Source organism: Paramisgurnus dabryanus, chromosome 7 (assembly GCF_030506205.2).
Source record: "Paramisgurnus dabryanus chromosome 7, PD_genome_1.1, whole genome shotgun sequence".
Taxonomy (NCBI): domain Eukaryota; kingdom Metazoa; phylum Chordata; class Actinopteri; order Cypriniformes; family Cobitidae; genus Paramisgurnus; species Paramisgurnus dabryanus.
The window spans coordinates 31280467-31291007 of NC_133343.1; the positions used below are offsets into that span (position 1 = coordinate 31280467).

General features: G+C 33.8%; 1 protein-coding gene across 3 annotated transcripts; it reads left to right on the forward strand.

Annotated features, from left to right (window-relative positions):
• The first annotated feature begins 312 nt into the window (after positions 1-312).
• tnni1b (troponin I type 1b (skeletal, slow)) lies at positions 313-5873 on the forward strand. Of its 3 annotated transcripts, none has more exons than XM_065279498.2 (9): positions 313-368; positions 1695-1722; positions 2278-2311; positions 3498-3539; positions 3847-3978; positions 4138-4227; positions 4751-4927; positions 5022-5136; positions 5372-5873. In XM_065279498.2, the coding sequence occupies exons 2-8, from the start codon at positions 1715-1717 to the stop codon at positions 5112-5114; spliced, it is 576 nt and encodes a 191-aa protein (XP_065135570.1). In that variant the 5' UTR covers positions 313-368; positions 1695-1714; the 3' UTR covers positions 5115-5136; positions 5372-5873. The 3 variants fall into 3 exon arrangements, with proteins under 3 accessions (XP_065135570.1, XP_065135568.1, XP_065135569.1); XM_065279496.2 differs by lacking the exon at positions 313-368 and adding an exon at positions 1526-1544; XM_065279497.2 differs by lacking the exon at positions 313-368 and adding an exon at positions 1526-1544 and having other exon boundaries at positions 5022-5118.
• The last annotated feature ends 4668 nt before the right edge of the window (positions 5874-10541 follow it).

Genomic DNA, 10541 nt, shown 5'->3' on the forward strand with positions numbered 1-10541 from the left:
AGATGAGACGTCATGTATGCATCCACAAGTCTCCATTAAATCTCATTGCGCTCTTTGAGAAACATTAATGAGAAGTCATTTGCGATTTTGCATGAATGTAAATGTGCTTTAACAAGACTCCAGCGAGCTAAATCAGGTCGTAAGACGCACACAGAGGAAACACAGCTCACAGCGGGCAGTGTGATAAGCATTGGTTAAGGCCTATCAACTACAGCTCTCACAAGTGATGGATAAAAGCTTTGTGTGTGTGTGTGTTGCTAATAATACCATCCAGTTACAGACTGGGGATGAACAATAAAAGGTCTCTTAAAAACAGCGGGATTGTTCTAGAGCATCATTTGAAGATCTGCCCATCCGTGCGCTGTAAGGTAAGTCTGTGTTACAGATACAGGTTTTTTTTTCCATTATTCCTATTCAGAATATTAGACTTCAGATTGCATTTTATGTCAAATATAGATGAAATTTTTTTATTTTCAAATAACAAACTGGGTGATAGTTAAAGTGTGACTGTCTATAGTTAATATTAACAATAGCGAACCATTGACACAATCGGTCGAGTTTTTGCCAAACAACTAATTCACTAAATGAAGTTTACATTAGCAACTAGTTTACAATTACAATTAATTTATAATATATAAACAATTTTTCTAATTACTTTTCTATAAATTTCTATACAATTTCTATTAATATTTTTCTATATAAAATATTTTAAAATGATTTAAAATGTACTGTATCTCTTCACTCTGTCGTCAGAAACAATTACATTTCAATATTAATATTTATATTAATATACAATTAAAAATATATGTCATTTATATAGTATTTGTTATTTTAAATAACAATCACGTCACCGCACATGCCTACGCTTTAAAAATTCTGGATTGTTTTACGACCCATGGGTGTGTCAAAAAGGGACAAACCCAACAGTTGTGTTATATGTTTTATAAGTTATTGTTTCAATCCATGATTGGGTCATATATGGACATTTTGGGTTTGTCCCATTCTGACTCGATCATGGCTAAAAAAAACAAACCAGCTATTTTTATAGCAATCCAGTTTCAATACGCACATGAAGATGTGATCTCTTGTTTCATGCAACATTTATCCTTTGGTGTACAAGTTTATCATCATCGAGCGGAAACATGGGCAGGGTCTTTGAAGCTGAGTGTGAGTCTATTTATGGGACATGAGTGGATATGGGATGGAGAAAGCTGGGATTGTTATCTGTGCGGCATAGTTACCATACATATCACCAAACCACGGTGTGCATCTGCCAACACATTCTTCCTAAGGGAACACTTCTGAACTCTGTGTGTGTTTGTGTGTGTGTGTTTTTGGCCACTGTCAGTACTTTGAAGTGGCTAACAGATGCAGACCAGACGAGCTTAACGTCCCTGTTTCTCCATCAATCAATCAGTCAATCATTCAATTAGTGGTCAGTGTTTCACTGAAATAAAAGCATCACATGAATGAGAAACAACGCTGCTTATAAAGGTGATGATTACTGTAAAACACTGGAGATTACAGCGTTCCAGTTTAGATGCGTGAGTATATTGAGAAACATAATGACAGATAAATGCTGATCTGATTAGCAGGTCTGAATTCTGATAAAGCCGTCTGACACTTGAACCCCTCGAAGAGCCTCCCAATGCTCCTGCCCTTTAAAAACAAATGCTTTTATTTTTGTCCCCTAGGTTTACTCTTCATTGTCAAGATGCCCGAGTAAGTATTGTGTCTTTGTTTTCTGTTGTGTGAAATCCTAGACGGCCCTCTTAACAAATGTGCACTATTCTTAGACTTACCGTCTTCAAGACCCCATGTTAATAAAAGTTTATTACGTGTGACCCTCGACCACGAAACCAGTCATAAGTTGCACAGGTATATTTGTAGAAATAGCCATGAGTCAAAATTATGGATTTTTCTTTTATGCCAAAAATCATTAGGATTAGGATAAAACTTTATTTTTGTGAGTTGGTGCAGTTGCTCAGGACTTCATTTGGGCAACTTTAAGGGCAAATTTCTCAATATTTAGATTTTTTTTTATAATTTTCAAATAGTTGTCCTATCCTACCAAACCTTACATCAATGAAAACCTCAAAAACTTATTCAACTTTCAAATGATGTATAAATCTCAATTTCAAAGCATTGACCTTTATGACTGGTTTTGAGGTCACATTTTAAAAAAAGTATTCTTATATATACTTTCAAAGTACAATATTTGTTAATAAATGAACAATGAACATTCTGATCCAATTGAATTCTTTCACTTCTTTGCAGGCAAGAGGTAAGCGAGAAAAGCCAGCTTCCCAAAGTTTGTTGCCATCTAAAGAGTTTGTTTTACACTAAACCAGCGATCTTACTCAGGGGTTTTCAAATTGGGGTCCGTAGAAAATTTCAGAGAAATAGACAGAACTTTTTCTTTCATTTAGGTTTTAATTTATCTCTCATTCCTTAAAGGTGCTATAGAATGTAAAACTGTATTCATACGCAAAGATAAATAATACGAATTTAACTTAAATTCCTTAAACACGATTGTTCCCTTCTTCTTATATAAACCTTGTGCATGCAATAGACCGCTGGATAACAGGCCAATCTCAACATAACACCAACTGTGACGTTACAGTCGAGATGTTCGCCCCAACATTAAATTAAGTAAAATGTTGTAACGATGCTAAAAACAAAGTTGTGACTGCTGAGTTAGCGCTATATGCTAGTTAATGTTATATGCTAGTTAATGCTATATGCTAGCGTTAAGGCTGAAGTTGTACTATTGACGTTACAATTACGTTTTGCAGGTCCATACAAAAAACACAAACTTACCACTCAGAAACGTCCTTTAACAATCTCTTAACAATTGATTATTCCTCAAAATCTGATACAGACTCAAACATAAGATCTGTTTACATACACACAGAGCTACTGAAGGAGCTGCTCTGAGAAACAGCCAATCATAGCAGAGCTCAACATAATTATTCATGACATTCAAATAAGGTAATAATTTAATTCTAAGGGCCAATCCTAGAGTTGTAAATGGACATGTAAAACTGACTCTAGATCAATTTTGCACTTAATAAGGCCACAAACCTTCTGTGTAGATATCAGAGAACAATTCAACAGATTGTTTCAATGCATTCTTTGGCACCTTTAATACATACGTTGCAAAATAGTTTATACCGCAGTTGCTTTGTATCTTTCTAGTGTGTTTTCCTTATTTCAGCCCACTTTCTCTCATTCACTGGGATTTGTAAGGCACCAATCCTTGTAAAGTTGCTACTGTATGAAACGATATTTATTGTCAAAATTGCTGCAGTACAAATAAATCTGAATTGAAAATCCAATTATATTTTTATACGCAAAAATATAGAACATATTTAGGCCCTAAATGTTAGGGGGTCCTGGCATCATAAAGTTTGAAAACCCCTGATCTAACTTACTGTAAAGATATTTCAAAACTTCACACATTTTTATGAAATTAATGCTTATTTTAAATTTGACAGAAAAAGTCCAAGATCACTGCATCGCGCAAGCTGATGCTAAAGGTACGTTTGCATATCACAATCTCGTGCATTTGTTATTTCACAAATTTTCAACAGCGATTACAAGATGTTTGGTTTATTTATTTTATTTCATTTATTTTTGGGCTATGGTTAACCTTGTTTTAGCCTAGACATCTGTGCTGTGTTTGGATGGCTATTAGACATCTTTAAAATGCTGGGATTTGTAAAATTCCTAAAGAAACCTGAGTACCGCTTGTCCGTGTGAATCTTGGCAACACAATGCTAGGATTTTGGGACTGTGGTGTGAATCAGACTGTAAAAAGTGTGTTTATATGTGTGTGTGTGTCAGAGTCTTATGGTAGCTAGAGCAAAAGAAGAGTTGGAGCAGGAGCTGGCAGATAAACAAGAGGAGAAAGAGAAATATTTATATGAGAAAGCACCTCCGCTACAGACCAGTGGAATGTCTTTTGCTGAACTTCAGGTGAGATATGTGCAAAATCATAAATAAATCTCTTGCACAGAATACTACTGTCAGAAAATCATTGTAATATATGGTATTCTTTGATGTACATCACAGTAAATACAGATACACATGTATCTGCTATAGGTCCATAAATACTATATTTGCTCTTTGTACCAGGAGCTGTGTCGAGAACTACACGTTAAAATTGACGTTGTGGACGAAGAACGCTACGACATTGAGGCGAAAGTGCTTCACAACACGAGAGAGGTTAAGGATTTACCTCTTCACAGGCTGTAGTTCATTAAACCGCTTACTATACCGTAAACATCTCTATCGGGGTTAACTCTAAAATTAAAGGGGACATGAAAATATGACTTGCATGTTTAATTGCTATAATTGGGTCCCCAGTGCTTCTATCAACCTAGAAAATGTGAAAAACATCAACCCAGTAACTTAGTTTTGGTAAACCATTCTCTGCAAGCATGTGAAAAAATAGCTCATTGAAATTTGGCTCCCCTTGTGATGTCATAAGGGGATAATACCACTCCTTAATCTGCACTATCCAACCACGGCACTGCCATTGGTATGGCATTTTAAGCTAAACTTTACATATGTACTCTGGGGACACCAAAGATTTATTTGACATCCTAAAAAATTATTGTGAAATGTCCCCTTTAAGACTTAATTTCTAATGTAGATGTGTTGAAAAAATGTGGTATCTTATTGAATGCTCTCTCTCTCTGAGTAATCGAAACTGATCATCAGAAGCTTGTGAATAAACCTGTTGCAGATCAAGGATCTGAACATCAAAGTTCTGGACCTGAGAGGTAAATTTAAGCGGCCTACCCTAAGAAGGGTGAGGGTCTCTGCAGACGCCATCCTGAGATCTCTGCTTGGCTCCAAACATAAGGTGTCCATGGATCTGAGAGCGAACCTCAAGTCTGTTAAAAAGGAAGACACAGAGAAGGTGGGCTGCCTGAGGGTCTGTGGCATACATGTTGCGTGAAATTAAAGAGTTTAGCATTGTTCGAGCCCGACCTTCATTTGATTTGTGTTCACAGGAAAAGACAGTGGAGGTCAGCGACTGGAGGAAAAATGTTGAGGCCATGTCTGGGATGGAGGGAAGGAAGAAAATGTTTGATGCAGCTCAGTAAACAAGTCAGTGCAATCACTTCTGTAAGGATTATTTAAATCAATTTAAAAACATAACTTTGTAAAATTCCAGGTTTTGTAGATTTTTATCTTTTTGTTTATCATTAGCAAATACAGTACTATTTCATGTTCAGGCATTCATTTTGGCCTGATTGATAAATGAATTACTGAAAGAGAGAAACAAAAACTGTGTCACATCTGTACAACATTTGAGTTGAGGACATCAAACTAAACAAGATGCATTTCTGACTTTCTGCAGGTAATTCAAGATGGGCCGAAGATCAAGAAGTGATGAAGAAGAGATATCTTATATTTTGTTAATGAATTTCAAAGTCATATAAAAGTGTAGAAATTAAGCATGAGTATTTTTTACGTCAAATTTTTAGCAACATTTCAGAAGGACGACTCACACGTGACACGGTATAATTCATAAACAAATATGACTCATTTATCTATAATTATTACAAATGCTGTTTTTATGACATCGGTCACTGAGAGACTATGTAAAACATTTGCAACTTTCATCTGTCATACAATAGATTTAAACTAACTAAAAAGCCTTAATGTAAAATTTGTAGAAGACCCCATCGAAAACTAAATATAAATGCATTTTAATTTGTTTTACTAATTGGATTTCATTAATTATACATTTTATCCTGAAATCTTAATGTTGCAAAAATCCAAAACCAAAGAATAATTATAGGTCAAGTGAAAAGTGTCATCAACATCATAATGTAAATAAAATATAATTATCATCTGAAGATATCAGTCATGATTTCTTGTTTTATATAAATGATTACACCCTGCATTAAAGTGAAAATGTTTGTGTTTACTAATGAGAAGCAATGATACACTAATAAACTGTATAACAATGTACAGTTACTGTAACCTTCCCACATTAAATACTATTATTGTGTCAGGACTGAGTTAGTACCAAGTGACAGATATTATGATTAAAATGCATTTTATATTAAGTAAAAACATAACTTGAATTTTTAGTTAAGACTAAAACAAGACAGTCTGTGCCCATACAGCAAGAAAAATACATTTATTTGGGCAAAATTATGTTTTAAATATATCCTAAATATATTTTGTAGAAAGTAAAGCTTAATTAAATATATTTTTGAATTTGAATATATTAATATATTTTAAAATGTATTTTAGGGGCAGAGTTGTATAGTACTTAAGTATTTTTACCTTCTACATAAAAGTACATTTTCAATTATTCGTATTTTATTAGTGTTTTTCTTTGGAAAACATACATTCCAAAATATAATTTTTACTCCACTACATTTTAGGGCTGGGTATCGATCCAGATGTTCCAGATCGATTCAATTTCGATTCACCAGCTATCAAATCGATTCGATTCTGATTCTCGATTCAATTTTCGATTCCGGTTCTCGGGATGCTTCCATACCTCTTACTTTTTAAGTTTAGGTGGCATCAAAGTCGATGAAGCACCTAAAACCGCCATTTTAAGCACTGAATGAAAGAATGACAGGCTCCTTGGTAACATCGCGCAAGGCAAAAAAGAGGGTGACATCTAGTGAAGAAGACTAGTAATTTGATTAATGTTAATCTTACTTTCATTTTTTGCAGGAAAAAAATCGATTCTGCTCTTTGAGAATCGATTCTGAATCAACCACGTATAAAAAAACGATTAATCGAAAAATCGATTTTTTTGCCCAGCCCTACTACATTTCATAATTTTAAGTTTTTGGTTTATATTTAATATTTAAGTACAATAAACATTTAGTAATTTTTTGTACTTTTGACAAACACTCTGAAAAAGCACAGATGCTTGGAAAATGTAACTAAAATACTGTAGTATTATACACCTTTGTTTAGGGGCAACAAATACATGTCTAATTTTACAACCCATATGGCAAAAAATATATTTTCCTGGCTGAAATTTAAAGTTTGTATAAAATGTATATATAAGTATAAAATGCAGTATGTATAAAACTATACGTATATTTTTGCAGTTGAAAATATATTGTTATGTTTGGGAAGTGATTATAAATGTTTTTTTTTTATTGCCTTATGGGCATATTGTTCAGCTCATCATAGTTTACAAACAGCACAGTGCCTGAAGAAATAAAGATCCAAATCAGCAAACTTAAGTCTTTTGCTCAATATAGAGTGATTACAATACAGTCAGCATTTACAAATAACTCAAATCGCTTTATATTTTCTGTCACAAAGCTTTACCTGAAGTTTCTTTTGAGCGAAATCCGCTATCAATCCCACAATGCACCTAGACAGCGTGAGCGTGACGCCCGGCTTCCGTAGTAATGAACTGAAACGCTTCCTCACCTACACACACGATTATTAAAATTTCTAAAAGTATAAATTTAATATAAATTATTAATGTAGCAAAAATATTATAATATAATATTATGACGAACAAAAATGATTGTATTGAATTGTTTTAATATTAATTGATATATTACGCATAGGGTTGCCACCCATGTCTGATAAAAAACCTGGACATATCGATGATGACCCGGCCAATTGGTTTGCTCACAAGCCCCCATAGCATAATATTTCTATAGGCCTATGCCATTATTGGCAACACTTTACAACTCTCTTTTTTTTCAATTCTTATTTGTTAACTAACCGTGAGCAGTACATTTGTTACTGTATTTGTTAATCTTTGATAACGTTAGTAAATAAAAATACAGCTGTTCATGGTTTATTCATGTTAGTTCACAGTGCATTAACTAATGTTAACAAGATTTAAATAAATGTATTATTAACATTAACAAAGATAAAAAATTGCTTTATGCTATAAGTGCAGTTTATTATTAGTTCATGTGTTAACTAATGAACCTTATTGTAAAGTGTTACCCAATTTGTTCATTATGTTAAAAAATGTAAATCAAGTTTACAATTTATTAAAGCTGCTTATACTATTTATGTAAACTGTTTTTATTTATATTCCATTGCAACTCTAAACAGGTCTAAATAGCATCTAGCAAATATGCACATGAAATTAAACTTGTTGAACTCACCTCAACATGTATTTTACAATCATTTAACCCGCCATGGGAAAAGCTGAAGTCACTGTTACAAACTCTACACCATGCAAGATTTTAACTCTTTTAAGACAGGGATACACTTTCGTGTAGTCTAGTGTAAAATGTGTCTTATATTTTCGCTTTTGGGGCACTCTCCCTCTGCCATGGCGCTCCTGTTTCTAGATACACTGATTAGTTTGGTTCGGGAGAAGAGATAAAAGCCCGCCCACACTGACAATTGATTGGTTGATTTTCTGAAACAGGCCAATCAGGATGCTCTCTGTCTTACATGCGCTAAATGAGGCAAACACACACACAGACGCAAGGTCTCACTCTCTGGCTCTGCCTAAATTTCATATTCACATAGCTTTTCGAAAACCGGGACATTCAGTGTCCCGGGAGAGTTGATAAATTTCCCGGGACAGGTTATTAAAAAGAAGGACAATCCCGGTAAAACCGGGACAGGTGGCAACCCTAATTACGCAGTACATACATGAAGGCTATGCACTGGGTATTGACAGTAGGCTAATTGTCAACGGGATGTCATGAACAAGCACAGATAAATCTACGAGTTTTTAATAGTACCCTACATTTTAATGTACAATGATTTTAAAGTAATCATTAAAAATGTACAATAGTTGGTGTCAATATGAAGAAACATGATCAACACAAAAATCAATAAGACGCCAACGGTGCATAATGACGTGCAACAACCCTTACCAGCACTAGAGGGCAGTGTTTACCAACTACAGCTTTAAATGATTCTTTTAAGAATGCATTGGGAAACAAAATATTGACCAACATTTTTTTTTTAAATAGGCCCTATGTCACAACGTGAAAAAGCTTAGTGGAAAAGGGCAAAAAGGTGCAATATTTTACCTATAAATGTTTGACCTAGTACCTCACAAGTCAAATGTATAGAGTTACTACACCTTATATTATATTATATATATATATATATATATATATATATATACAAAGTTATTATTAAGTCTGTTTCTGAGTAAAAAGAGTTACTAGTTACTATAAAAGTTACTATATTCATATTAAATGGTATTTACAAACGCAGAGATACTACAAAAACATCATGGCAATGAAAAAAATCCATGATATAGGAACATGGTACTTTCTGTGTCACTTAAATCCCTTTATGGTTACATGGCAATAAATGCATATATGTGAACTACATCACTGCTATGTATTCATAGTAGCACAATTTCTCTCCTGTAGCATAATAATTTACAAGATGAACTGTCTGAATAGTGTTTCTATTGCAGTAGTCACTGTTCTATGAGTCTTTTTATTTATCTTTCTTTTCCCAAGCTATAAAAAAGCGAATGTCTCGCAATCACAAATATGACTTAACAGGTCTGTTTCTGTTGAAATGATCCAGCCAGGGCTAGATTACAACACCAATGTGTTGTAAGTCTAACGCTATTTTAGTACAGAATTCAGATTGATGTCAGGTGATAAATAACAGATGAGTGAAGACAGAAGGTCACATACATCACATTAGTTACTCAATAAATGAAGGTGTGGATTCTTTGTGTTAAGCTTCTCGCCTTCAGGGTTGACATCTGTGAACCCTGCTAATGAAGACAGGAAATGAACAGTCAATAAATGTCACTTTTGTCTGAAAATTTAGGTTAAATGAATTTGAAATGAACCAAAGAAGAATCACAAAATTACCATAGTGCACTATGGTAAACATCAAAGTACTATGGTTGTGCCTATTAAAACATAACTGTACCATCACAGTATTTTTTTATGATGTCATGATCATGATATATGAGTATGGTTGAAGGTTAATTTAACTAAACAGTTTGGTTTGTCCATATCTAACGGCAATGCTTCGTGCAAGTCAATTGAGCCTGCTATTTTAAGTTTTTACTAGTATACGTTATAATCAAGTTGAAATTATTTAACCTAATTTATTAAGTTAAAGAAAAACAAAAACTTGTTGATACAATATTTTTTTAATTCAGACCCAACCATCCCTTACAAAAATTAACCATCGCTTTTGTGGTAAAAGTGTAACCATGTTTTTTTTGTGTGTGTATTTATTACTATTAGCAAAACAATGGTTTTATATAGTAACCATGGTTTAACTATGATATGTTAATGGGTAACTTGGGTTTTAAAAAATGGGTTAAATTCACTTTAGTTTTTGTATAAATCTCTGTCATCCCTATTAATGCAAGATTGCCAAAGACCTTCGAGTCGGACGTATCGGTTTACAGTCAGTAAGGGATCTATAAATAGACACCATGTAAACCAAAGAATGTGTCGGGCTATTGTTCGTTGACCTGTGTGCATGTATGTGATCATAGATGAATATGGCATGTGTTCTCACACCGACGTCAATAACAACAAAACATTACATATATGGTCATGTGATCTTGGGGTATT